At 40.7% G+C, this 27,934-nt stretch overlaps 2 protein-coding genes and 1 long non-coding RNA gene across 6 annotated transcripts; all 3 read right to left on the bottom strand.

Moving 5' to 3' along the window:
• Positions 1-238: 238 nt before the first annotated feature.
• Positions 239-8,899, bottom strand: LOC137933879 (oxysterol-binding protein-related protein 2A). Of its 4 annotated transcripts, none has more exons than XM_068777960.1 (11): positions 8,040-8,895; positions 5,951-6,310; positions 5,638-5,734; positions 3,839-4,275; positions 2,690-2,845; positions 1,889-2,056; positions 1,647-1,787; positions 1,111-1,341; positions 885-979; positions 585-775; positions 239-476 (listed from the first exon to the last, which is right to left on the bottom strand). In XM_068777960.1, exons 1-11 carry the CDS (start codon positions 8,427-8,429, stop codon positions 454-456), a joined length of 2,289 nt encoding a protein of 762 aa, XP_068634061.1. In that variant the 5' UTR covers positions 8,430-8,895; the 3' UTR covers positions 239-453. The 4 variants fall into 4 exon arrangements, with proteins under 4 accessions (XP_068634061.1, XP_068634063.1, XP_068634062.1 ...); XM_068777962.1 differs by having other exon boundaries at positions 885-998; positions 8,040-8,892; XM_068777961.1 differs by lacking the exon at positions 239-476 and having other exon boundaries at positions 507-775; positions 885-998; positions 8,040-8,891.
• Positions 8,900-16,414: 7,515 nt separating this feature from the next.
• On the bottom strand, positions 16,415-17,182 carry LOC137935049 (probable lipid phosphate phosphatase beta). Its single transcript, XM_068779688.1, has one exon. The coding sequence runs from the start codon at positions 17,119-17,121 to the stop codon at positions 16,462-16,464; it is 660 nt and encodes a 219-aa protein (XP_068635789.1). The 5' UTR covers positions 17,122-17,182; the 3' UTR covers positions 16,415-16,461.
• A 7,959-nt stretch (positions 17,183-25,141) lies between these two features.
• Positions 25,142-27,578, bottom strand: LOC137934776 (uncharacterized). The gene is made up of 2 exons (XR_011109208.1): positions 27,432-27,578; positions 25,142-26,144 (listed from the first exon to the last, which is right to left on the bottom strand). It is a non-coding gene; the product is annotated as an uncharacterized lncRNA (long non-coding RNA).
• Positions 27,579-27,934: the final 356 nt, after the last annotated feature.

The following is a 27,934-nucleotide window of genomic DNA, read 5'->3' as shown; positions in this document are numbered from 1 at the left end:
AGAGAAAAAAGGGAGATTAACTACTTGTACGTCATGAATTGACACTGTTACAGAACAATATAGGAAAAAATGAAAGCAAATTTTCATATTGCTTCAGCAAGAGCATAATGAAAATCAGTATTATATTCATCATGAATTTGCAATTCACGGAAGCAGTCAGAACAAGGCCATGAAAAAATGTTGGTCTGCTAGCATTAACGCCAATGAAAGAAAATACTGAAGATGTATAGACAGTCACTGAAGAGCTGGGATCAAGACTACATATGTCTCCCAAGACTCAATGGAGCAATGTCAAGACAAATTATTCAATCAATTACATAAGGATTTATCAGATTCTCATGAAGCAAAGCCCTACAACATTGTGACAGCTTGGCTGAGGTATTAAATATGTTTATGTAAAGCTATCAAAACTAAAGAATGATTGGTTAAAGCAACCAGGGAAAGACCTGGCTATCAATAGAATTGCAACAAATCGTCTACATATGGCAAAACACATTTTATTAGACGATATGCACACAGAGATACCAAAATACCTTTCCTTGAAAGAGAAATGAAAGATAACAAACGAATTGGGGTGTTTTCACCTGCAATATTTACTGATCTATTGCTCAGCATGACTAGAATCACCCTGAAAATCGTGGAAGATATGTGGACAACCATCCCATTTCTTCTGTTCTCTAGCTTCCCAGTATCCACCCACATAACTGTAAGGTCCATCTTCCCCGTCTTTTTGGAACCATCTTGGCCTCCACCCACTCTCCTGTAGTTTCCTTGACTGCAAAAAAAATTATTCCGGATTTCACTACCATGTCTTTTTCTTACAAACATCCAGAATAGTCATGTGTATGTACAAGAGAGAGAGAGAGAGAGAGAGAGAGAGAGACCATCCGTTGTCTTCTCTCCAATCGTTGCTTCTCTGCATCTGCTTTTTCGAACTCCCCATTCTCCAGATGACGCTGATCAGGCCTAAGTCTTGAATCTGTCGGTGGAAGTTTGTCCTTAATCCGTGATCAAACACTTGTGATCAGAGGCTAGAACAGAAAATTGAAGATAAATAAGAAAAAAAGAAAGTAAACTTCAAGGGGAACAGATTTAATCCATCGCCTCTACCTTCAGTCTTGAGTTTAGCTCATTAAGCGTTATAGCAAATGATGTTAAGTTGTAGCGTGTGAGATTAGCAGGAGGTTTACTCCTTTTCCACAACAATTCAGCATCTGATGATGGGTCAGAGAACTTGGGCCTGCCGCTCCCATCACCATTTATATAATACATGCTGTCATCCCACTTTCCTATCAAGGTTGCAACTTTATTTCCCATTGTGTCTTCAACAAAACCTTGTACCTGCTTGCCACCATAACTTGGTTCACTAGGTTGATCATAATTAAAGTTATGGGTATGCAAATCGAGTTCACCATGTTTTAAGCACAACAATAACCACCTAATACATGCCTCTCACAAATCACTTGATTAATCCACCAAAAAAGAAAAAGGATGACATAACCCAGCATCAGGTACTTTTTTCACTTCTAGCACAAAATAAAAACTGTTCCATAAATGTTGTAAACCATGGCATAAAGAAAAAAATAAAAAGGACTTCCCAGGAATGGTGTCCTGAAGGTGAATATGCCATATTTAATATCAGTTACCTGGTGTGGATTGCGGTCAAGGAGGGTTTGTTCTTTAAACTTCAGCTTGCAAGAGTACTGATGGTTACCCCGTATATGCATAGTGCCATGGTGTTCACAGTATATCTTCCCAAGTATGACATTGTATATAGTTGTTGTAACCTGATATTTCGAGTGAACATGCTCAAATCTTTTGCAAAAATGACAAGAAGATAGTCATATAGTTGTGTTAAAGACCACCAAAACCTGGAGATACAACATACCTTACTCCACTGGAAGATTTCTCCATCATCAAACTCAAGAGTTAAAATGCCAACAGGGTCAAGCTGAATGGAACGCCCCCAGAATTTGGATTTAATATTACTTTCCCCCCAAAATTTCCATCCTCTGCCTTCACAATGACAGGCAATGAGCATTGGATGGTGGCTAACCTATATTAAATGAGAAGACAGATGAACTCATTTTAAGATACAAGAAATAACGACTACCACATATTCATAAACAGAAACCCAATCTGACGCTTGGCCATTACAACAGTCAAGAAGCAAGGTTTCACAAACATGCCCAAGAATGATCACCAGGATTTACAGGATAAGTTATCAGTAATAACATAGCTAATAATGTTATCATCAACATCTCATCTCTCTCCTGCCAGTTCAGGCAAGAAATAAAATAAACATGGCTAACTGTGTGCAAAGTTGTAATGAGCTGTCTGTAAATTTGTAGCGTGATTGTAGGAAACGATTTGTTTCCGTGATTCTTTTCCTGATTTTAGGATCTAAAATTAGATCTAACTTTAGGATGTAATGTATGTTAAATAGCCTCAGTTAGGAGAAGAATAAATCATAGGAAAAAATCATTTTTTGAATCCTTGCTTTGGTTACTCTTTACTCTGTTTGACACTAACCTTAAAATGAATCGAATGAGAGAATCTAGTTCCTTTAACCATTTAAAGCCATTCAAAACAATGCTTTGATGGCAAGAAAGCATTTAAAAGCCACTTGGAACACCAATTGAAAAAAAGGAAAAAAATAGCCACACAAAATAAATGCTTTCATACTGACCTTCTCAGAAAAAAAGCGAATCCCCATTTCAGGAAATTCAGCTTCATAAGTTTCACCAAGTAAAGGATTGAAGGGTTTGCAATGTCGGCCTTCTGAGGAGGCATATCCAGAGACTGCAAATGCAGCCACATTCAAAATTCTCATGAGAGTGTTCCCCTGCATCCATAAATTTACAATTCAAGTTAAAGATACTGTATTTCAGATGTCAAAAAGAAGACTGTATTGTCTATTCAAACAAACAGAAAAAAGGACATTCAATAATTTATTGGGTCAGCAAGGACCAAACATGCTTGTCTGAGTTAAAGTTACACTTCTGTCTTATTTATTGTCAGAGACTAAATTATTAATAAATTATAAACTTACAGTAGTTTATTCTTTTTTATCAAAGCAATAATACTTTGATGCAAAAAACCTATTGATTTAATTAAAAAAGAGAAGCACAAGCAAGAGTGATGTAGCAATAGGAAGAACAAAGCTAAGTTTGCACTTGGAACCATTGCGAACAAACTACAAATTTGTTTACACCAGACATATAACTTGACTCTAGAAAGGGTTTGTAAAATCATGTACAAGATAACTGGCAACGAAGAAAATAAAAAATTCAAAGCTTTAATCAACTTTAAGCCAAATAACATCTCTTGAGCTGGCCACAAGAGGACTTTTTACAGCATCCTCCAACAGAATGTTTTTTTAGAAACAAACCCGTAACTGCATTTTGAGTTGCTGAAATATTCAACTAAAAATAGATTAGGGCTCCTTAAAGTCACTGAAACTCCTTTTAGACACTATTTAATCCAAAACAAAAAAGTCCTGTAATAAAGAACACGGGAGTAAAGTAAGAAATTCATATCAATGTAGCTAGAACTGGACCAGCCATCAGCCCAGAAAAGAGGCCTGGTTCAGTTCAACCCAGTTAAACTGGTTACTCAACTAAGATGCTATAGTAAATATGAATAGGACATTATTCGTCCACCAGCAGGTCAGGTCTGGGTCTGGAAATATCACTCCAAAGCTTAAAGAACTCTTTCCAAATCAGCAGATCTCTCGAAAAGACAGATAACATTAAATGCACAAAGAAAGCATACAACAAGGATCTAATTTCAAATAGAGACAAAACAAGCTATTTGCAACATGAAATGAGAATCTCACCGTTTTTCCATATTCATATGCTCGATCCAGGAGATAAGAATATTCCATATCTTCAAAACATTTCTGAAGGGATGATATTGGTTCATTGAAGTAAACAGGAAGGCATACTCGAGTCAGATCTTTACCAACATTATCTTTAATCATTGACCATAAGCTAACGCCTTTCTCCTTCTCAATAGGCTCTGGCAGCTTCTTCCGCCTTTCAATGTGTGAATATTTACAATCATGTACTTCTGTTCTAACATGCATCTTTTCTACCTTATCAAAGAGATTCTGAGGTTGAAAATTCATATCCCCACCATTTGTGACTATCCCATTGTTTTTTTTAGATTCACTGAAGTACTCTTTTGTATCAAAAAAGGAGGTCTCATCTTCATCAGATAACACTTCAAGCTCTTGCTTTTCAATATCATCAGATGACTCAGTTGTGCTGCATTCTACAATCGTAAGAGAAAAAGGGATTAGGAACACTTGATAATAGCATGCTCCAAAATGAGATAGGTATCCAACTGTCAGTCACAATGCAATGGGTTTAACTAGTGAAAGCTATCAAAAGATGTAGAAGTGATCACAACAAGCAACACATAAATACACAAATTGATTAATACAGACTTTAAAAAAGTTCCATGAAAGATAGAAAGATGCATGCCTGTTGTTACTGAAACCAAAAATTTCAGCTTGTAGAGGTCAAATAAATATTATAAAAAATTATTTCACCAAACGAGAACTTAATGCTATTATAAAAGGAGCCAAAAAATACACTAGCTTAATTTAGGAAAGTTTACTAGTTTAACCTGACCGTCAAATACATCATTCTTCTTATAGATTAGCGTTTTCATCAACTATCTCACTAGACAAGTATAGTGATACAATATTTTAAATGCCGCTGGCAATAGAAATGTCCATTGGACAGAGGTGATCATTTTTGTCAATACTCCAGCAGACTATCTTCTGTTTTACTCCCATTCTAACATGCCTAAAAACATACTGGAAGTTTTCACCGACAGAATCTTATAATGATGATTCTTGATTAAAACAAAGAGATTTTCTCAGTTAGCTGAAGTCTTCAAGATGTTATCAGCATAAAACAGATAAGTGGCTGATTTCTTTGAGCTTCTATCCTGGCTCCTATCTCCACTCATCCATTTTTATTTCTATAATAGGAATGCCTGACGTTTATTATCATTTTTAACTGAAAGCAAAGTTGTTCAAACCAGTTAGGAAACAGTCTTACCACTAATGTAAGGGCAAAAAAATTTGGGCTTCTTAGGTTTGGGCAAGATAGAATGCAGGCAAACTGACAACTAAAAGCAGCCTAACACTATGAGTAACCTGTGCAAAATCTATACAGTGTGTTAAAAAAAGCATGCTAATAGATAACAATATGAACCATGTAGGTAGATATATTACCAATGTCAGGAAGAGTAAATAGCACAATGTAAAATGCCACTGCAATTCATTGGACAGGTCTCAAGTCGAGTTATGAACAAGTGTGTCATACTTAGCCCTGGTAAGAAAATTTCCTGATTGGTGCAAGGGCAGGAAACTGTGCTTTCACAAGAAAATGGAATTAGATGTTCTTATGGGTTTTGTCAAGTGCACATTTGTTTTTCATATTTATTAGGCTTCGAATAGCTGATATGATAAACATCCACAAATGCAGTTGCAAGGAAAAAAAATCTAACTTTGAAATATCAATAACACAGAGCACTCTTTTAAAAATAAATAAAATAAAATTGCAGAAGTTGGTCATCCTGCATGAAAAATAAGTTAACAAAACACCAAAGCCTGTTATATACCACTATATTTCCCATGACCAGGGCTAGATATTTCACGCTTCATCAACTGGAATTGGCCCTCATGAATCTCAGTAGCTTCGGCCTCAACACTGGTTGCCTGCATAAGCAAAATCGATAGTTTCTCAATGTTGAGAAAGTAACTCAAAGTCCAAAAAATGGAAAAGTCAGAGAAACATATTAAGCACAATAATTTTCAGAAGACTGCACATGTAGCATGGAATCAAGGATTCCTCCCCTAAACCTCACATAGTAGGTTCAGGTGTGAGTCTACCACCAGAAACTAATGAGCAATACATGTTACCAAGAAAAATACCTCCAACTGCCTCAATGTGTCGATCAAACTCAATCTTTCTTCATAGAGAAGTTTCAATTGTCCTTTTAATTCAGAAAATTCTGATAGCATGATTTGCTCGCAGTCTTTGATAAGTGCCTCACCAAGTCCCTCTTCAAGTAAACGATCTCTAAGCTTCTCTGTTGATATTGATATACAATTTTGCATAAGCAACACACTGTCATTCACTGGCCTCTTAGGAAACAAAGTTCTTGTTAATACCAACGCCTCTATCCAAGCCACGCGATCATTTCTTGAATCAGTTCGTAGATGAAGAGTTTTCGTGCCAGTAAAAATATAAAATCGTTTGTCATCAGACTTGCTCACACGAAATGTTGAAACCTAGGGAGAGACGGGAACAAGAAAATTAGTAATCAGTGCAGAGAACCATGTATAAATCAGAAAACAAAAATGAGAAACAGACCCCATTGAACATGAATGTCACACATTTAACAAAATGAATAATGTCACTAAGCTTAATGGACCATAATAAAATGTAATAGAAATTTAAATTTAATTACACTTTTCATCTGCTAAAAGCTTGCTTCTATCTACTCCATTCAGAAGCTATATGTTTAGAAAGAACTAATGATACCATCCGCACACCAAATCATGAGTTTTAAGACCAGAAGGGTACAGATGTATGAAGAATAAATTACCTACAAATAGAAGAAAAAAAATGACCACGAGGAACCAGAAGGATTGAAATATCACCAATTAGGATGCCAAAGCCACAAAGACAATTTAGCTGCTGAATTTAAATATATGAAAAGTGTTTAACGCCGCAAAATAACATTCCTTTTTACGTAAGAAAAATATTATCGAGAAAGAGGATGGCTCCAGATTCTAGACGCATCAAGCGCAAAGTTCAATGACACGCAACCACAATTGTTGGTGGAAGTATGTACTTACATGTCCACACTGTTTATGGGAGTTGGAGCTAAGCCCAAAAACACCAAACCTGTAAAGCCCGAAGAAGGAGAAGTCCCTCGAAAAGACGATCGCAATGACTCTTCGGAGAACCTCTACCCCCATGAACATTTTGCAAACAAAAAAAAAATCGAAAAAATGCAATAGAAGTTCAGATCCCGAAAACACCGTCCAGATATTGGTTTTTCTTATATTTTTCTTAAACAAATGCCAAAAATGTTCTCCTCCACATGCCAACCGAATATTTCGGTCAGACCAGGTAAAACCTTGACAAACGTCTGAAACCCTATCTATACAGGACAAATTAACGCGGGAAGAAGACGGGAAAGCATACGGGCCATTGATGCGGGAAAGTGACCCTTCCTTCCTTCAACGGATCGCACTCTATTTGCTTTTTGAGCAAGAAACAAAAAGCCAAGTAAATGGAAAAAGTAAAAGACGCACTGTCTCTCACCGTTTCAAGCGGGACGGATAGAGGGTGAGAGAGAGAGAGAACCGGTCCCAAATCTCCAAACCCCCAGTTCGAAAGACAGAAAACAAGCACCCAGCCAGCAAGTGAGGGAAACGAGGAGGTCAAGAAACGGAGAACAATGAAGAAAGGATATCTTAGAAGCGTGGAATATATGATGTGACCCACACAGCCTATGAATTTATTGTCACCTAGTAAAAGCTTTTTGATGTGACCCACTTCCAGAGTCTCTCCGAGTGAAACTGTAAAAGGGTCATGGATATAAAGGTGAAATAACCAAATTAAGAGCAAAAAAGATAACAGAGGTTAAGAATTTTAAGCGTTTGCATCAGAGGAACTGAGAAGGGCATCCAAAAGAGGAAGCCTGTTTCTACCGGCCAAAACACACAGCTTTTCGTCAAGAACGACGAGTAGAACGCAACGAGCTCGGAGCCTCAGACCGACACGCCTTAACCAAACTTTTTTTTTTCCAGCTGCTGCCGGGGAAGTTGGAAAGAGATCAAGCGTAAAAACACAGAATTCCCGTGTTACAGTAGAAAGAAAATCATGAACGCCCCGGCAGCGTCAAAGGGGTGGGGAAGGGGGTAGGACGCGAGGAAGGTGCAAATTGCCAGGTTGAGAAGAGGAAAAGGAAATGTATCCGTAGGTTGAAACAGCACTGTATATCCGTACCTTGAGGTGGACGACACCGACCGTTTTCTGTTGCTTCCACTTGCTCCCGCAGCGGTCGAGGCGTGATGCATTCCCGATCATCCGAACCTCCTCGGTCGAGGCGAGGCTGTCCGATCGGCGAGTCTTGGAGTAGGAAAGAATGCCATTCCTCAGCAAAAACCACCGCGATCTCCATCCCTTGCCGTAGTTCGTCCACTTGAAGAGAACCCCCGCGACACTGACATTAGATCTCCCATCCGTTCCGGCAACCCGGCAGTCAGATCCGGACGTCACCGGCGCCAGATCCATCCCATACTCCACCCTCACCGCAGAATTCAGCGGCGACCTGTCGCCTATTGCCGGACTCTCCAGTGAAATGCAACACAGTGGATGCATCTCCCGGATGGGCATTACGAATACAAATCCGACACACCTCCAAAACGTCCCCTATTCCGCATTCGGGCGTCCAACCGCACCTCCTGCATTGGCAGCTGCACCGCGATCGAATCACAGCTCGCGAGACAGAGAAAGACAAACAAAGATCTCTCTAACACCAGAGCTCGAGCGAGACGAGGCTAGAATAGACCCGATTGTGACCTCATCAAGAAAGGTAGCTCCGAGACACAAACGACTTAATAATACACACCGGCGGTCGAAGGGGCAGGAACGGGAGGGGAAGCAGTTGACAGAACCGTTTTACATAACCATACAAGAGAAGATTCGAAGCCGGCACCTTCCCCCTTCCGCTTTTCTCCCCGTTCAGCCATTAAATAAGCCGCATATATTGAGTTGATGTGATGATGATGAAAAGATAGACAGATGGTTCATGGATGGATAAAATAATATAAATCTAAAATACGAAGACCGGCCACTTCCCGGCGACACCCAAAACTCTCTCCTCTTCCGCGTATCAAAGAAATTTTTATCATCTCAGATATATTTACCAGACGTTACGTGTCAATCTTTCCAAATTCTCATATATCGATCGATATTAACGAGAAGCCTACGAGATGAGATGATATGATTACTGAGTTGGCCGGGTTGAAGCTATGATTTCCAATTGGATGGCAACTGGCAATTGACTTGCAGTTGTGGGTCGCCCATCGAGTTGTTGGATACAGTAGTCATCATAACTTACGAGTCGACAGGCTACACTTTTCTTTATTATTTTTTTATCGCGAGATAATGAAAAATATTAAAACGTTACGGTAAGGTGGTTAGCAGTTTAATTCAGTCAAAACTCAGACACCGAGTGCATTAACTCGTTGTCTGACTTGGTTCAGTTCAGCTGCAGCGGTTTCTATTTCCGCTTCCCGTGGGCCTTCTGGGTCCCACTTGTACGAGCCGTCAAATGCTGTGATTTGAAGCGTCGGGCTAGACGCACGTGACTGCGAGCGCAGAGCTCTTCAAGTAGCATTCACGCGTTCAGCACGAATTCGTACGCGCTCAGGCTTCAGAGCGCCGAGGAATAAAGGATCCGCTTCAGAGGCAAGGGCCACAAGAGTGGGCTCAGATGGCCTCGAGGAGTAATCCCAGCCGTTGGTAGTTTTCTCTTATAGTAAGATTATTTTTCCTTTTTCCCTTTCACTTTAAGTTTGCTATTAGTTGGCGTGTAACTGAATTCTAGGAATTCTAATTCTAGAAAGAGGGAACCATCCCCCTTTAAGATTGTGCAATGATTAAAGCATCAGAGAAGAGGACGAGCTGAGGTTCCAAAAACCGAAACATTAAGCAATAGCAACTTGGATTCCTTCCAAAATTCCATTTGATAATAACACCAGAAAATGTTATCTTGGGCAATCAAATCCTAGTGGTGGCACAGTTTGGAGATCACAGTGTCACCCTTTTTTGAGACATTGAAGCAACATTCACTCTCCCCCATGGTTTGTTTTCATGCTATGGAGCTTCAAAAGATAGCAAACCCTACCATCTCCGCTTCTTAGACATTAAGAGGACCCAATGAAGCTAAACCTCAATGTATTTTTTGTTTGGCCTTTGTGTCTACGAGTTTGTTCTTCTGAAATGACCATGCACGATGACCCCATGTGTCTAGAGAGGAAACCGTTGTTTCACACAATATGACATGATGTCACATCCCATTCGTAACATATCCTAACTTTGTGAGTATCTAATCGAAAAGATTAGTCACTAGAAAATCATTAAAAAACTTTAAGGGGTATTATTTTAATTTTAATTTAATTTATATTATTTTATTATTTTATTTCAATTTAATTTATGGGATGGGAGAGTGCAGAGGCAGCATTACCCTTGGTGGGCATCAAGTGAGGCATACTTTGTGTCGTGTGCCACACGTGGGTACCGAAAGCCACATGCATCGGGCTTATTTTTCAATCCGCAACTTGGGAAGCTGTCGTCATTCAGGGAAGCCGGAGGTCCAGGTGGGTGAATCGGGAAGAGTGGGGGTGCGTCGGAGAAGAACAGATTTGGGGTTTAAAAAAATTCGGAAGTGACTTAGGTTTAGCCAAAAACGCTACAAAATCAGAGATGACAAAGGCGGCAGCAGCAGCAGCGTCGTCTGAGGAGAAGATACTCATATCCGGGAATAAATTTCTGAAGAGTTTTCAATTTTGGTGACAGTTGTGCTGTTTCTTGGTATCCAAGGGCATCGAAATTTGAAAAAGTTTAACAAGTTAATTTTTAAGAGTACTTGTTTTCATAGTTTTTCTCTTTTCATAATTTGAACTGTAAAGTAAGGATGCTTGGTCGTTAATCAAGTAATTCAGCTTTTCTGGGTGGGTGACAAGTGACTGATACCAGTTTTTGTTGGGAAAAGAAGAGGAAGAAGAAATATAAACAGACAAAGATAAGCAGGAGCAGAGCGTACAAGGGGTACGATCAACAAAGGATGCAGGCAGATTTGATTGAAGGACGTGAGTGGCAGACTGGTAGTAGGAAAGAAACTGGAGAGACGGGTGAGTGGTCCTTAAGAGGGACCTCGACCTACTCAGTCGAAGAAGATGAGGTTAAGCGTCTTGAAAGGCAGAGAAGAAGACACGTCCATTATTTCTCATTTTTCCGAACAAAAGCACATTTTGCAGCTAGGGTGGCACGTGGTACTGACACGAGTGCCTCTCTGTTGAGGGGTCCCCAGGCACGGATGTCCCCTCGACCCTTCTCCACAACCCCCCGAGGGGTGCCAACGATGCATAGAAAAAGGAGTAGACAGCGAAAGGATTTCTCTTCCATGGTGAGAAGATTAGAAAGCAGGTACCAGGTACCTGTCGTCATGTGACTGGTAGTGGCCGGAGAGTTTTTTTTTTTTTTTATTTGAGGTTTCCTCAACTGCTTACATTTCATCTGCACAGCTCCGCAGCTTTCTAACCAGACGGAAACAGAAGCTTTTCATGAAAATGTCCTACCTGGGAGAACAGCGAAGAAATGGAGGAAGAGCAGATTTAACTGCAAACCCAATTTTCATTCTTTCGTTTTAACCAAGGATTGACAATGGTTATCAATAATTTCAAATCGATCAATCTATCTTGGGGTAAGAAATTATTGGTGGGTTGAACTTTGGTAGATAGAGCTTTTAGACTTTGAAGATACGGGAGAGGAAATATTCTCACCAACTCTCAGTCAATTTAAGCTGGTGAGCTTGTCAGTTTGATGATATCCATTGTGGATTCTTGTGATGATGAGGAAGAGGGAACTGTTTACTCACAAATATGTTTAAGGAAGATTGAAAAGAAGTTGATTAGATTAAAAGAGGGGAAGGAAGCGTGCTGTGGTTGGTGGGTCTGGCTCTTCAGTTCATAAACAAACGCCTGCCGGAGGTTGAAGACAATTAATTAAAGGATCGCATGACAGAGTGCAATTATTGCCAACCACAACGCACAGCATCTAGAAAAAGACTCTTCACTTTGAGCACTTTGAGCAAGCAGAGATGAGGTCACTGAAAGTAATGTAAATCTGTTCCGAACCATGAAGGAACAACTCGGAATCAAGAACAAATACGTTTCTATTTGGCATCGGCTGATTCAGCTTATCTTCTCGATCCCTAGTGAAAGCTTCCGTGGAAAATTGTTCTGCACTAGTGCTACAGTTGGTTTGTGTTGAACTTCGCAACAGTCTGAGTTGGGAGTGTCCAATCCAGAAGCTAAAAAATAATTGCTTCGGCCTTTTAGTGGGAGATGGATGGAAGCCAACCAAAGAAAATCCTTGTCGAGACCCAGCTGGGCATAGTGACCCCAAAGACAGAATGTCAGGGGAGGGGGGCCTCAAGGGTCTAATCGGCGTCAAATAGAGCATCAAACTTGACCAGGTTCTTACGAATTTGAGTGGACTGCGGAACTGTAACCTAGCACCGCTCAGAAAAGAGATCCTAACGTGAACTCAGAGTAACAATGTTGATGATGGAATCGGTACAAGTAATGTCGAGTTAAAGCGACGGGTCTCGGAAGAATTTTGCGCAGTTAGTGAGTGGAATCTTTCCACTTTCTTCAACTTGCCATGGCCAGACATGATGAGATTGCAAAACTCTTTCGATTTTCAACTTCTTGGGATGGTCAGTGGAAGCAAACATGGACAGATGGACAGCTTTGGAGGGTGATGGCGTGCAAAAACCTGCACTAAGATAAGTTAAAAGAAGATTACAGGGACTGTTGACAGTACTGACAAAGTAGCAATTATGTACTAGAAAGCTTTTTCAATCTCACAGTTGCAGTTGCGTTGAAACAAATAGGGACTTTGGGAAACTTTCCCATCGGAGTAATGAGGTAAATCTGATAAGGGGTTTAAGCCATAATGAGGCAAATCAAACCAGGGATTCAGTTTACAGAAAGGTCATATCAGAAAGGTTGCTATGACATATTCAATAAAGAAGACGAGGTTCTTTACTTTCTTGTCAACTTTCTCGTCAAAAGAGTTTCCAGTATTCCTTGACATAAAGATTTTTTACCCTGGAGGCGAACCTGTTACCCTTCCAGCTCTCAAAGAGAAAATAGAACAGATGTATCAAGCTGGCACAGTTCTGAGATGCCTCAACTTTCAGGCTCCAGTCATTAAACAGGCTCCGCAGTGAAACAGTTAAATAGATGTCCAGTGCAGGAATATGAGATGCAAGTACGCGACCAAAACTCTTGGATTTGAAGATATAAGAAGGGGAGAGCAGAGCAGCAAAATCATCAAATTTCAAGCTGATGTGTGTTTCAAATATCTTGTTTTGACAAGTATTAGGAGTAAAAAGAGTTTTTTTTTTTCCTGCAAAATAGAGGATTCTGCAGTTCAATAATTGAATGAAATACCTCATCATAGCTCCAACAAATTTGAGCAAATTGCAGTTTCTTATTTTCTATGATCTCATGCATGGAAACCCCTAATGATGTAAGCTCATTATAACGGTAAACTTTTGTTGAATAATAGGAATTCCATACCTCACAACATGGTTCAAGAAATTCTGAGCAAATTGAAGTCCTTTGCTAAGGCCTCAGGCATGGAAGGCCCAAATGACTTGAAAGATCATCAACTTGATTTCTGTTTCAATAACTGGAATGCTATGACTCAACATGGTTCAAACGAATCTGAGCTAATTGAAATTATTTTTTTTGCTAAAATCTCATGCATGGAAAGCCTCAGTGACTTAGACTTTTGTTCATCATTACATCTTGCTCATATTCATTTCATGCATGGAGATCTTTAAAAAAAAAAAAAAAAAACTTCTCCAAGACAAGTACAGTCAAAATTCAAGAGAATGTAAATCTGGAAGACCAGACTTGATATGCATGTCTGTGGCATGCAATAACTGGTACGCAGGTCCAATGCAACCATTGATGAATACTATGTCAGATTCAGAAGCCAAAGTTGTCAAAATTTTGAGAGGGCCTTTCTGTTATTTTCTAGGTTCATCGACTAATTCCTGAAATAAAAAAAACTTACCATTCAAACATAAAAATAAAAGAAAGATTGCCAAGATAAGATAATTATGAAATATAAGAGATGATAAAATCTTGGAGGGCGTAGTACCACATTAAACCGCTTACGAAATGAACCCGGAAGTCTTGCACAGATCCATGTTGACAAAGCAATACAAACTCTTCCCAGACAACTGGTAACAGTGAGATTCATTTTTTCAACAAATATGAAATATAAGGGATGATAAAATCTTGGAGGATGGAGTACCAACTTAAACCACTTACAAAATGGACCCAGAACTCTTGCACAGATCCACGCTGACAAGGCAATACAAACACTTCCCAGACAACTGTTAATTGAGATTCATTTTTTCAATACATAAAACAGAACAGAAGCAGCTGAAGGCCTTTAGATCATTTAGTAACTCAGCTCACCGCAGTTCATACAGAAAAGGATATTACAAGGAAAAAAGGGTAAAGAAGACAATTAGGCAAAAAATCTACCAAATGGGTGTAAATTGCCAACTGGGTGTACCATATGGTCAAATACTTTTGAATGTGATGCTGTTATGGATTTCAGAAAAACCAAGTTTGATAATCCTCAGGCTTGAGCCTCTAATTTATCTGTAACACCCAGCAGACTGGAAAAAGGAATTCGGAGATCTCCATGAAGGTTCTGCATTGAATAAGAAATATACCCTCAAGTAAAGTTCTGAGTTACTTCTCAAGACAAACATGAAACCACAATTCTTCCAAGGAGGTTACCTGTAAGGCCCAACTAAAAAAATACTGGCCATGCCTATGTTGAAACAAAGCCTTTAGCTCATTACTTAAGCTCTAGCTTTTTTTTAAAAAAGAGGACCATCAGAAAAACAAAACTTGCTCCAAAGCTTCTGGGGAAGCAGCACAGCAAATCCAAGCATCTACAGAAAACGGGATAACCCACCAAAATCCACTAGCATTGCAACCATCATCATGAATTGGGGATAAGGGAGATCTCGATCAACTAGTTGATGGATGGACAGGCATTGGCTTGACCAAGACTGTACAAGGAACTTGTAGAAAAGAATATGACAAAGTGCTAACAATAAAGTTGGTGGATAATGCCCATGCACCAACAAACAACACTCACATGATTCAGTCTAAAGACATTACAAGGTGACATCTTTTCATGGTTCAATTGCATGCACATTTGGCAACATGTTAACAAGAACAGCACTTGTTTGCAGAGAGTAATCTAGGGAATAATGAGATTTGAGAGGAAGATCTCACAATTCCCGTCTTTTTCTTTTTTTACAGACAATTTCATCAGGTAAAAACAAAGGCAAGAAACAGGGATCTTGAGGGGGTCGATCACAACAACAAGCGATTGGTGATCGACTACCACTTTGGGAAAGGTGTCTGCTAGCCTATTGGCAAGATGTATTTACATGAGACCAGGCACAAACACAACCCCTAGCTACATTATAAAATTCAAAATAGGATCTCCAATGCCTCCAAGGGGGCTAGGGTTTCTTGCACCAACTAGTGATTGAGTTGGAGTCTCCTTCAATTTCCAGTGGCTCCCTCCTGTCATTGTTTCTGAATTCCTTACATCCTCCAGAATGATCACAATTTTAGGAAAACCTCCTCTTTTCTAGGCCCATACACAATTATTTTAAGGTGTTTTCTCTCCTTTGACATGTTAAAGAGTGAAACTCATACAGGAGGCTCTAAAGTGTGTAGCAATTGATTGCTCTCCAACATTGTCCCGAGTTTATTGAAAGATAAGGAAAAAAAATTGTGTTCTCAGTGTATAAAACGTACTCTCAGCTGTAATCATTGGAGTCAACCAACCTCTTAATAATGTACTCAAGTTCAGAATTGCAATGGAATAGCATGACACATCTTTGCACCAGTAAGGCAATGGAAAGAATTCCTCCTTACAAATTAGAAGCAAGGAATGTAGTAATAAGAGAAACATGAAATGCAATGTCGGTGCAATTTAAGTTTCCCTATTTATCCTCATCTGCCAGCTACATCATGCATCAGAGTTCGATAAGAGCTTCAAATCATTCTAAAGCCATAAAAAGCCTACATGCAGCATGAATAGAGTATCAATGCAGAGTTGCAGAGAAAGTGTGAATGTTACCTCTGCTAATAGAAATGATTATTACAGTTACATGTGCAAATATTTTCCATAACGTTACCATCATTTCCTAATCAACAATAAGCAGCTCAAGTAGCAATTACTGTTAGTTTCATCGATAATACACATTACCTGTCATCTCGGAGCAAACTTACATAAACCAATTTCTCCTAAAAAATTAAAAAACTAATCTATATTTGAGCTATCATCTTGGCACAGAGCAGGGACGAAGCAGGAAATCAGCTTGACAGCCAAATTCACTTGTATGCCAGCGGAGATTATGGCCATGTAATTTTCTAGTTAGAAATTTCAACTTATTAAGTTTCTCTAATTGGCTAGTTGATCCTAAGAATGAAGAATGCTCTTCAGCAAGCCATATAACATAGCTCGAAATTCGGAAGTAGCCCTCGATTACAGTTTTCTCCAATTAACAGAATAAAAATCGTCTTTACACAGAATAGATAGGAAATGCATTCAAAAAATAAGACACAAGCAGAGCCTCTACCACACCCAGACAAGAACCCGCAACCACATCAAACACGTAATGTCTACCCAACAAAATTCTGGACGCCGAGGTCAAGATCGACCAAATGAACACGACCAAGAAGGAATACCAGACGACCTCACCATCAGGAACGTCCCAACCTGAATACTTGAATTCTTTCACAGCTTCAACCAGCGGGTCAGAGGAAAGATACAAACAATTGGCGATGAGGAAGACCCTAGAGGAGTGGCCGCTAGGGAAAGACCAGTGATCAGCAGCGAATACGAGATGCATCCCTTTGTTGTAGACTGGGCGAGGCCGGCGGACCAAGACTTTGATAGAGCCAACGAGGAGGAGATCGAAGAGACAGCCAAGAAAGATGAAGAGGAGAACGAATCGCAAGTAAGGGGATTTGGAGGAGAGGGAAAGGGCCACCGGGATGGGAAACCACAAACGCCCGTCGCCGGATACTTCTAAGGCTTTGAGGAGGTAGCGGGGGCAGAACTGGAAGGCATTGTAGAAGTGAAGGGAGAGCTTCGCGTCTAGGGAGACGAGATGGTTGAGAAGGGAGGGAGATTTCGATGCAGAAGGCACAACGACGACTGGCTGCTGCGCTTCCCCCATGGCCCTGGGCGTGTTGGGCTGGCCACACAAAATTCCGTCTGCGGAGATCGAAGCCTGATATACCAATCTTTTGGATTTGGAATCCCTACTTGGAATGCGCCACCGGAAGAGTCCATCTTCGCATATTCTTTTCTTGTTTTGACGCCGTACGTTACGTCTGAGTAAATATTTTTCCTAAAAATATATTGAGTAAATATTTTTCCTAAAAATATATTGAGTAAATATTTTACTAAAAATAAAGAAAAAAGAGGAAGAAAATCGACCATCCTATTGATTCCTCCTATTTAGTTCCCTTCTTATGGGTGATTTACCCATGTTATTAAAACTAAACTGATCATTATATCGATAGGATTGTCAGTTTTGATCTAACTATAATTCTTATAAAATCATATAGTTAAGTGAGCTAAGTATAATATTTTCTACACAAATGTTTGATCTCTACTTCAAATTCTATTCGAATAAAATCTTTTTTAAGTCTTTCATTCTGATTATCAAACCGGATTAGTTGTATAGAAAATAATATAGAAGAGAGAGAAAAGAAAAAATAAATTGTGTGACATATGCTTCTAGACCATTAGTTGAAAAAACTTATAATAGGACACTTGTTGTATAAGTTTTTATGATTTTAATGGTGCAAGTAAGGAAATGGAATGACAACTAACCACTTGATTATAATAGTGTAAGGTGATTGCAGCTTGGCATTGGCTCGGAGTTGCCTAATTCGCTTGAGAATAGAGAATGGGCCAAAGTACTTGGGGGAGAGTTTATAGCATTACGAGCCAGCAATGGAGTGTTGTCAGTGAGCTTGCAACCGTAGCCATACGTAGTCCTCTACATTGTATGAGACGTCCCTATGACCTTTGTCATAGAACTCCTTCATATGTGCTTGGACCCTATTGAGACGAACAGTAAGATCCTGTAACATTAGGTCACGGTCAATGAGGGCCTGATCAATTGCTTCAACTTTGGTGGAGAGCCCGGAGTATATGAGGGGGGGTCTCTTCAATGCAGAACTCGGAATGGAGTGGCCTGCAAGGCTATGTGGAATAACATGTTATATCAATATTCTGCCCATGGTAGCCATTCCACCCATCGTTTAGGTCGATCACTAACAATTGATTCTGAAATCCCGTGTAAATGTACAATATTCTCGAGGAAGACTTGCACCACTCTTGAGGCCGTATAGGGGTGTGCCATTGGAATAAAGTGAGCATACATGGAAAATCAATCAACCACCACAAATAACACTGATTTTTCGGAAGTCTTGGGAAGACCCTCAACAAAATTCATAAATATATCAACCCAAACTTGTGTACGGAAGGCGAGAGGTTAGAGGACTCCTGTTGGACTCAAGGGGTTTGCCTTGTTGCACTGACATACTTGACATGTTGTCACGTATTCAGCAATGGTTGCCTTTGTGGCCTTCCAATAAAAGTCATCCCAGATGCGATGCAATATTTTCTGGACACGTTCGTGGGCATTGTCATGGTAGGCAGATAGAATTGTTGTAATCAATAAGGAAGTGTGAGGTGATATGATTTTTTTAGAAAATGAAATGGTCCTGGATGGACCACTGAGAGTCCATTGCGCCTTCTGTAATTTGTTTGTACAGCTCCTGGAGGGCAGAGTTATTTGAATTTCCTCCTTAACCAAATCTAACAAAAGAAAATGAGGCTAGCTCACTGCATAGACAAGCTATTGATCCTCCATTCGCCTGGACAAAGCATCTGCCACCTTGTTTAACTTACTGGTTCGATACTACACCGAAAAGTCAAATCCCATCAACTTATTGATCCAATGTTGTTAAGAAAAAGTAGTGAGGCATTGTTTTAGCAAAAAAAAATTGAGACTATAATGGTCTGTATGTATGAGAAATGAACGCCCCCATATGTAAGGCCGCCAGTGTTGAACCACGTTGGCCAAACCGATCAATTTCCTTTCATAGGCTGCCAATTGTCTGTTGAAAAATACAATTAGGTGGTTGTTTTGCTGAAGGATGGCCCCAATGCCCCCACCGGATGCGTCACACTCCACATCATATAATTCATTGAAATTAGGTAGTTGCAAAACTTGGGCGGACGCAAATACATTTTTAAGAGCTTGAAAGAAATGTGATGCTGCTTCACTCCAATTGAAAGAATTTTTCTTTAGGAGACTGGTCAATGGTGATGCTAACTGCTCGTAAGTCTTGATGAATTTTCTGTAGTATCTTGCTAACCCCCAAAATCTTCTCAAAGTTGAGATAGTCAAAGGTTGTGGCTACTCGGAGATGGCCTGAATCTTTTCGGAGTCCATGGTAACTCCTGCATCTGAAATAACATGGCCGAGATAGGCCACTTGGAACTTGGCAAAAGAGCATTTAGATTATTTTAAATAAAGCTGGTGTGCCCAAAGTAATTGAAATACAATCCGTCATCTTCTAAATATTGGTCCCATAACTTGTTACACATAAATATATCATCAAAGAATACTAGCACACATTTTCAGAGATAGTCTCAGAATACCTCGTTCATTAAGGTCTGCAAGGTGGAGGGGGCGTTGGACAACCCAAAGGACATCATCACAAACTCAATATGTGTGTGATGAGTGTAGAAGGTTGTTTTATCGATGTCAGGAGCATGCATTCTAATTTGGTGGTACCCTGATCGCAAGTCTAATTTTGTGAAAACCCGTGAGTCTTGCAATTTATGCAGGAGCTCATCCACCACGAGTATAGGGAACTTATCCTTTACTATTTTTTCATTTAATTCTCTGTAGTCCAAACAAAATCTCCATATGCTATCATGTTTCTTAACTAGAAAGACTGGTGAAGAGAATGGGGAACGATTGCTCCAGATAAGGTATTTTTCCATCATCACTCGACACTGCCGCTCAATTTCATCTTTTTGGAGGTGCGGATTGACAACGGCTAACCAATACACCAAAAAGACCGATATATTAGGTGCAAAAAGTTACCGCCTATAAGAGTAGACAGAACCACTCTGATACCCACCCCGCCCATTCTTGACCGCCTCTCACGGGATTCGAACGTGGGACATGGCGTGCCCAACTCTGATACCATGACAACGGCTAGCCAATACACCCAAAAGACCGATCTGTTAGGTGCGAAAAGCTACCGCCTCCAAGATTGGACAGAACCACTCTGACACCCACCCCGCCCATTCTTGACCGCCTCTCACAAGATTCAAACTTGGGACGTGGAGTGCCCAGCTCTGATACCATGACAGCGGCTAGCCAATACAACTCAATAGACTGACTTGTTACGTGCAGAAAGCTACCGCCTATAAGAGTGGACGAAACCACTCTGACATGGATACCGGTAAGGTCTAACAACCACCACTTTTGAACCTGGTTTCAAATATATTTTATGGCCACAACTCCATGCTGGTAAGACCGAAGGTTCTTAAAACAAATTCGCAAATTCATTTAATAACTCTTCTAAAAGTCGATCTGGGGACGATTGGTCTTGCAATAAATGAATGTGATATGTCATATTATTTGAAGCCATACAATATAACTTGGCGACCCTCCGATACAAAACTCATTGTCAAGGCGGCAAAATCTCATAATATAGGACCCAAAGTTTGCAACCACTTCTCTCCAAGCACCATATCAAAACCAACTAAGGGAATGACAAAAATTCAACAATAAAGTTAGTAGGTCCAATAAAAAACATTACCAATTTTTTGACCCCATAACTCGGCACTTTCTCCCCATTAGCCACTGAAACTGAGGCGACTAGGTGTGGCTTTACCTGAAGTTGAAGATGTTGAGCAGTGATGCTTAAAAAATTGTGGGTACTTTCGGAGTCCACTAACCCCACTAGTGTATGTTCTTGAACCATTGCCCACACTTGCATTGTTTTGGCTGACTTTTGTCCAGTAATTACATGCAAAGAAATTGCGGGTTCGTCCACCTCTTGAGGTTTTTCATTTGATTCATCTTCTTCCAATGTATTTAACTCTAACCATAACAACTTTTTTACATTGGTGTCCTACCGTGTAGGGGTCATCACAGTTATAACATAGGTTCCTTGCCCTTCGATCAGTCATCTCTAGTCTGGTTAATTTTCGTATGTATTGGGGTGTTGGGTTGTTAGACTCTGAATCTACTGCCAAACTATTAATCGGAGTATTTTTGGGCTGCTACACTGTTGGAAATAGCACCTGAGCCGAATTGTTCCTTCCCCCTTCCAACCAGTCCTCCGAGTTTGAACTTTCTGCCTTGCTTCCAGTGCTCGAGCTAAATTCATTGGTCGGCCCAAATTAGTAGGTGTGTTGAGCTCCACCTCTAACCTCAAAGATTCATTAAGGCTTGTTGTAAACAAACTTACTTGTTGGTCGACTCTAACCATCCTGCTTGCTCGTGCCAATTTTTCTTGAAATTGTTTCTGATAATTTTCCACGGATCCAGTCTGTCTCAACAGGACCAAATCCCCTAACGAATTATTGTATGCCGGCGGCCCAAATCTTATAGTGCATAACTCTTTAAATTCCTCCCAATCTAATATCAGTCTTTCCAATTCTACTTGATGAAACCACAACTGTACTTCATTGAGCATGTGGAAGACAACCAATCCCACTTTATCAAATTCAGCTATTCCTTGATTGGAAAAAAATTTCTCACATCGATGTAACCAAATTAAGGGTCGTCAGACCCAGTGAAAATGGGAAAATCTAATTTCGTGTCCCTGGGTACTATACCTCCTCCTTGTGCAGGGAAGCATGTGCGCCTAGCAAACTGCACTCCCCGTCTGCTGAGCGAGTTGTCTTCCACCCTTCGATTTGGGGGCGAATTTCTTCCAACCACTATATCTGAAACCCTACTCGTGATATGTTCCAACTGCTAGTCGAATTGCTGAATCTGGTCTCCCATACGGCCATTCACACCTCATTTTCTGCATGCATCTCTTTGACAATAGTTCTCAACTCGCCACTGTTGGACGAATCACCCATGTTCATCTGCTCTGATACCAAGTTATTATGGTCCCGAGTTATGGATCTTGTAACACGACGCTGAGGGGAGGGATCCAGGGTTGAGGGATGAGTTCTTCTCTGTCCCAAAGATTTAGAAATAGAGGGAAGATTGAAGCGGATTCGTAAGGGAAACTATACCTAGGTTTCTTTCAAGGAGAACTCCAATCCTATGGTTTGTTAGAGGGGAACACCGACCCTTGTTTAGAGAAATCAAGACTTCTCCTCTTCCATTCCCTTCACCCCTAAGTAGGGTTTACGATTACAATGGTTCAAGAGAACAAAACTACATATACGCTCCCACAACACTTAAATTGAAAAGTAAATTGAAATAATAACTCAATGACTCAGCCACGACGCCTCGAATGACTGGCGGGAACACACTAAGAAGTTCAGAAGTTCTCTTTCCTGGTTTTGCTGACTCCGAGCACAAGTATAATTCACCGACAGGGCTTTGTGGTGTTCATTTGAATCTGTTTCACCCATAACCAGAATCAAGTCCAGCTCCGGCATAGTCTCTGGCCTCATGACATCCATAGAAGCTCCCGCATGGCTTAATCTCCGACCTGCTGCCATGTTCTGCAAAGGTAAAGTTTTCCTTTCGACAAAAAATTGCTTCTATGTCGCAATCCCTGTGTAGATTGCTTTCCTAACCCACGAACGTCTTCTGATTGTTTCGTCCTGTTTGATTTACTCACAGTTTCTGTCGCTCAGAAACCTCAGTTGAGGGAATTGTTCCTCTCACTGCCATTGAAATTAGTATGAAGTTATTCATCCTTCTCCTTATCGTAGTGGCAGCGCCGAGTGGGACTGAATCACTATGATGACATTCACAGTGCTTACAATTGAATTCTTCATCATTCCGTTACTTTGTGGAATCATTTCGGACCAGTATGTCTCAAGTTGTCTTTTCTGTGTTACTGAACATCATTCTTCGTTGGTTGCTTGAGTTTACAGGCCAAGCTCCTCTATTTTAATTTCTAAGTTGTTCTTGCACGACGCTTTGCTCATCAGCCATGGTATACTTTGATAGATGAAAGGAAAGCGGAGATAAAAATTGGAGATTGAAACTTCATCTAATCGCGAGTGGGGTAGGCAGGGGTCGATTTTCCGATGAACTAGTAAATTTAAATATTATTTGATTATTTTATCGATAAATCTAAATTCAACAACAGCTTTCATAGCTTTGAATCTCAATGAAAGAGACGATTGTTATCCAAATATTATGCATCTGTCCACGAGCTGACAATAGAAACCCACTCTTTCGTTTCTCAATGTGCTACCCGCATCAGTTCCTTCCATTAATGGCTTACGACTCCATAAATTACATTTCCCTGAACAGAAAGACAGCCATCAGCATCGTTTCTGGAGCAGTCCGAGTCGATAATTGAGCTACGGGCTCCGTCTCATTTATGATTCAGGCCTCGACTCTCTTCTTCAACCTTTGACCGGCCACTTCACCATTTACTCGACTATTAATGGGATTAGCAGACCCCAAGCCCTTCTTCCCTTTGGACTCAACTCCTGATTAAAAACTCCAAGGTGCAGCCTTCCCCAGCAGACAACACGACTCTCAAGTTACTCTTCCTCTTCTTCTTCGTGATCGACTCGGGTTTTCTAGTTTTCTGTTTCATTAATGGAGTGAGGGCGACCTATCGGGTAGTTGGAAGCCTGGAAGTTTTCATGTTGGACTCTTTTTGATTTTTGAAGTTCAGATGAACCAAGGAAAAATGATGGGTATTTCAGGCTTTATTGGGTTCTACACTCCACCCAGAAAATTACGCATGAGCAGCTTTATCTGCATCGAAGATGACCAGAAGGGACCCTGCGGCAGTTGCCTCTGAATAATGTAAAAGAAGCTAGCAGCATTAAGACGCTTGGGGAGTAGAGCACGGCCTGTCGAGTGTCGTCTCCCAGCGAGACGCCTCATGGGCAACCCTGCTCCTTCCATCGTCTTAAATTTCTGGAGTAGGTGAGGTAGCTCACACTGATGAATCAACTTAGTGCCCAGCAGTCCAGTGTTATTAAAACTGATGAATCAATAAGACGCCTTAATTTAATATTAACGAGAGCAAAAATAATCATAGAATAAGAAATAATTAAATACGAGAAGACAAAGATTTATACAGGTTTGCTATGGTGAGATTACAATGTATTTTTTAAAGTTGAAATAACTCAATATAATGATGAAGTAGTTTTTAAGACTCCATCTAGTATTAACTTGTTGTTCTTCGATGGATCTTCAGCTATGGCCATATTTGACTTCAAAATCATGATCATCATAAAACCCCATGATTGCTTATACATTCAAAAGATTTAAATAGGGAACACAATGGTTGATTTTCCGGCTAAAGTTGTTCCAGCCACCCCACTGTTGAAACATAATCATACACTTTGATTTGCCAGATTTTTTTTGTTGTTTTGTTTTTTGAATCTCTACACTCGCTTTAATCCCATTAGAACGCTCTTGAACCGAATTAGGATCATCCAATTACGATAGACGATAGACTCAGTGGGTTGAGACGTCTCTGAAGATCGAATATTAGCAGCCAGTGTTAAGGTTTCTTTCCTTAATGATCGACCCTGAGAAAAAGTGCAGTAGGGATCGGTCGGAAAGGTCATGGAAATGGGGACTGAACTCCCATGAATTTCTCCGCGAGACAAGGTCTCAACAACAGATGAAACATCAACTTCGAGTACCCAACTCTCCATATCTTCAACTGAAAGCTACAGACCATTTTTCTATTATTTTTTCTTTGCTCTCCATGGACTGACTGTAAATGTCAATTTCACATGCACCTTCCATGCAAGAGACAGCCAAACAGACATACCCATCAGAGAAGTAAAATCCATGGCGCCCAACAAGGAAAACAACAGTTGATAGGGTCGTGTTAAAGAGGAAGTGATAACAAATAATACATACAAAAAACCACAAAATACAGTGTCGTCCCCATTACTGGATTTGAGATCGAACAGTTCTCTGTTCGCACAAATGTTCAAGCATTTTTCAACTCGTTTTTTTATGTATAGGCAAAAGAGTACAAAAATGCGAAAACATCTCTCAATTTTCCGTAGACGAAACAGAAGAAGAAAAGAAATACAAGAGAGAAAGATCAAACAGAAGAAGAGAAAAAATGGGGAATTGATGAATTTGCGATTAGACCTTGTAGATGATGAGAAAACATGGCAGGAGGGCCCGGGAGTCGAAGACGATAAGCGACTCGTCTTCGCTGGTCACTGAGTCGAACCCGCCACAAGCAGCGCCTTCGAAAAACGATTCTACGCCTTTACATACGCGTCCGGCGATGACTCGACAAACCAGCATCGCGCGCCTCCCCCTGCCCCCGCCCACGCTCTCGTGGGCGCCGCCGCTGCCGGCGAAAGTCCGAATCGCGGTGCCTTTGCCGGAGAACATACACAACCCGCTTGCGTCGCAGACGCCCCCCAGAGCGGGACCCACACAGTGAAATCTCATTACTTCGTTCCCGTCCGCCACGCACCGCGAGTTCTCCTTCCGGCTTCCGGGAACCCCGGCGCTCGCCCGGGATTTCACCATCTCGCGGTACTGTTCGAACCGAGCCACGGTCCCCGGCAGGCTCTGCACTTTGAACATCATCTCTATCCTCCCCGGCGACGCCTTCACCGACCAGCTCGTCTGGAAGATTATCTCCACCACGTTGCGCGACGAATGGCCTTCGGGCAGCTCCGTCAGAGTCGGGAAGTACGAGTCCGAGCTTCGCGTTGAGGGGCTAGTGTGAAGTCGGGATTTGAGAGACGGATTCGGCCTAGACAGCGACGGCGAAGCCGACGGCGGAGGATGCTGCCTCTTTTTGGGCTTATTCTGAACGACGTCCTTGAGGGATTTGGCGCTCCTGGTGCAGCCAGAGTTGGCGAGAAGATTTAGGGCTTTTGGGTTCGGCTGAAACACGTCCTCGAAAGCTCTTGATTTACACTGTAGCGACTTAACCCACCCAGTCGCCATTAACAACGACCTGAGCTTCCCTGCCTCCGCTGTCCGTCGTTATAAGCAGCTTTTTTCCTGCCGTCCGTCTGCAACATCATAAGAAAAGGGGAAATGGAGACGAAAATGTGTCTTATAATAAAAACTCACATGGGCCTTTCCCATGTCTCTCACTCTCATCTTCTTTGACCAAACTGCCCTTCATTTTCTCTCTCTACATAATTAAAAAAAAAAAAAAAGATTATCCCATTTAAAACTCTCCTTCATCAACTGATGGGAACCATCATTTGACCAGTTACAGTCATCAACCTGTAGAGATCTCTCCAACCCTTATTCAAAATCTTGTTAATGGAAATGATAATGATGGGTGTATACGCCTACTAATCCATGCAAAAATACATTAAGACACTGATAATCTAATTAGCAACCATCTTAGAAAAAAAACCCAATCTTGTCACCATTTCAGAAATCTTAAGTGGCTCAAATAAGAGAGGAAATGATCAAATATGTTATCAACATTTAATGTGGTAGAATATATTTATTGATGCAGGCAGAGGTGTCTGGCGTCTGGTACTCTGGTTCAGATTTGATATTGTCCATGGAGATGAATGGGACCAAAGAAGTGAAGGGAAAACAGACATCTTAACTTACTCGGATTGGAGTACCTTTTAGGACACATCATTTCGTGTTAGAACTCCCATCTGGAATGGAGAAGGATTGCTTCTAATCCAGTTTCCGAAAGAAAATTAAATCAGAGAGACATGCACGGTTGGTGGGTCACTAAGACATTCCCCACCCACCTCTCCCCCCTGCAACTCTATTTCTCCTTCCTTGAAAACTAAGCATTGCTTCTGTAGCAGATAGAGGTTAGCTATTTGAATTTCTGTCAGAAAACTGAGAAAACCCTTTACTGGGTAGGTAGGTTTGTCATTTCAAAGTTTTGTTTAGAAAAAGAAAGGGAAACTGGCTTCTCTCGTATGCATACAAAACTGGGAAGCATGAGACTGGTTTGGGAGTTTGAAGCAACAAAGAGAATAGAAGAATAGAAAGGAATGAAAACTGTCACTGAAATTTAAACTCAAAGGGTATTTTTTGTAGTCTTTCCGTTGTTTCTAGCACCAGAGAAGTTATTTTCGAGCAGAAAAAGGACCAGCAGTAGAAAACAAAAGCTACGAGATTCATAGTTTTATAAAAGTAGAAGAAGATTATCGTTCGAAACCCAAAAAGATAACAGAAATGAAGAGGACTTGGGGAGCAGAAAAGAAAAAAAAAAAAAAAAAAACCCAGAAAAGAGTGCAAGAGTGCTACAGGCTTACACCATTTGAATCGTTTCGAGGAATTCGAAATGTTGAAAAGAAAAGGGGGTCGTCCCTTACCAGTCTTTGGCACTCACGCCTGAAGAATCTCTTGAGCCCCGGGAATCGGGTCGTATCGGAGCGTGCTCTCCCTCTCCTTCAAAGCTTGTGAATGGAACCTTATTTTATTTCTCTCCTTCGCTGCTTAAATCTCCTGTTTATGACCCCTTATAGACTTCTTCATCGGAACCTTTCCAGATTTCTTTCCCAGAAGATATTCCCCATTTCAATGCCACTGAAGATGTTGTTCAATGCAGACTCTCCTCAAGTCAGCTGCATCTTTATTGTTCCAGTTACCTGCATTTGTCACCTGTTTTTCTGGTCTAATTTGCAAAAGTGATGGAACCAGGTTTCTACTTTGGAGCACACAAGGTCAAAGGAAAAGACTGATTAGAAGAAAAAACTGGAGAGAAGTGATTAAGACTGCCAAAGCTTTAGTCTAAAAGATGGGTTTTCTTTGTTGACTTAACTAAACTATTGTTATGATCAGTCTTAAGTAGTCAACACTGTTGGGTCTGTGCCAC

The sequence above is a fragment of the Aristolochia californica genome, unplaced genomic scaffold, assembly GCF_029961685.1.
Source record: "Aristolochia californica isolate CCGP_79_NKW_82.1479 unplaced genomic scaffold, dmAriCali1.0.hap1 SCAF_6, whole genome shotgun sequence".
In the NCBI taxonomy this organism is placed as follows: domain Eukaryota; kingdom Viridiplantae; phylum Streptophyta; class Magnoliopsida; order Piperales; family Aristolochiaceae; genus Aristolochia; species Aristolochia californica.
Note: the sequence above shows the minus strand (reverse complement) of the source record. Positions and strands in the feature narration are given on the sequence as shown.

What these genes read in the sequence shown, in the direction of transcription:
- LOC137933879 (XM_068777960.1), bottom strand. Translation starts at nt 8,429, where the DNA reads ATGCCCATCCGGGAGATGCATCCACTGTGTTGCATTTCACTGGAGAGT. An exon ending in TCGGTGTCGTCCACCTCAAG is followed by an intron (nt 6,311 to 8,039) that starts GTACGGATATAC and finishes GTCTCTCCCTAG; the next exon opens with GTTTCAACATTTCGTGTGAG. An exon ending in TGGTCATGGGAAATATAGTG is followed by an intron (nt 4,276 to 5,637) that starts GTATATAACAGG and finishes TTACGATTGTAG; the next exon opens with AATGCAGCACAACTGAGTCA.
- LOC137935049 (XM_068779688.1), bottom strand. Translation starts at nt 17,121, where the DNA reads ATGGGGGAAGCGCAGCAGCCAGTCGTCGTTGTGCCTTCTGCATCGAAA.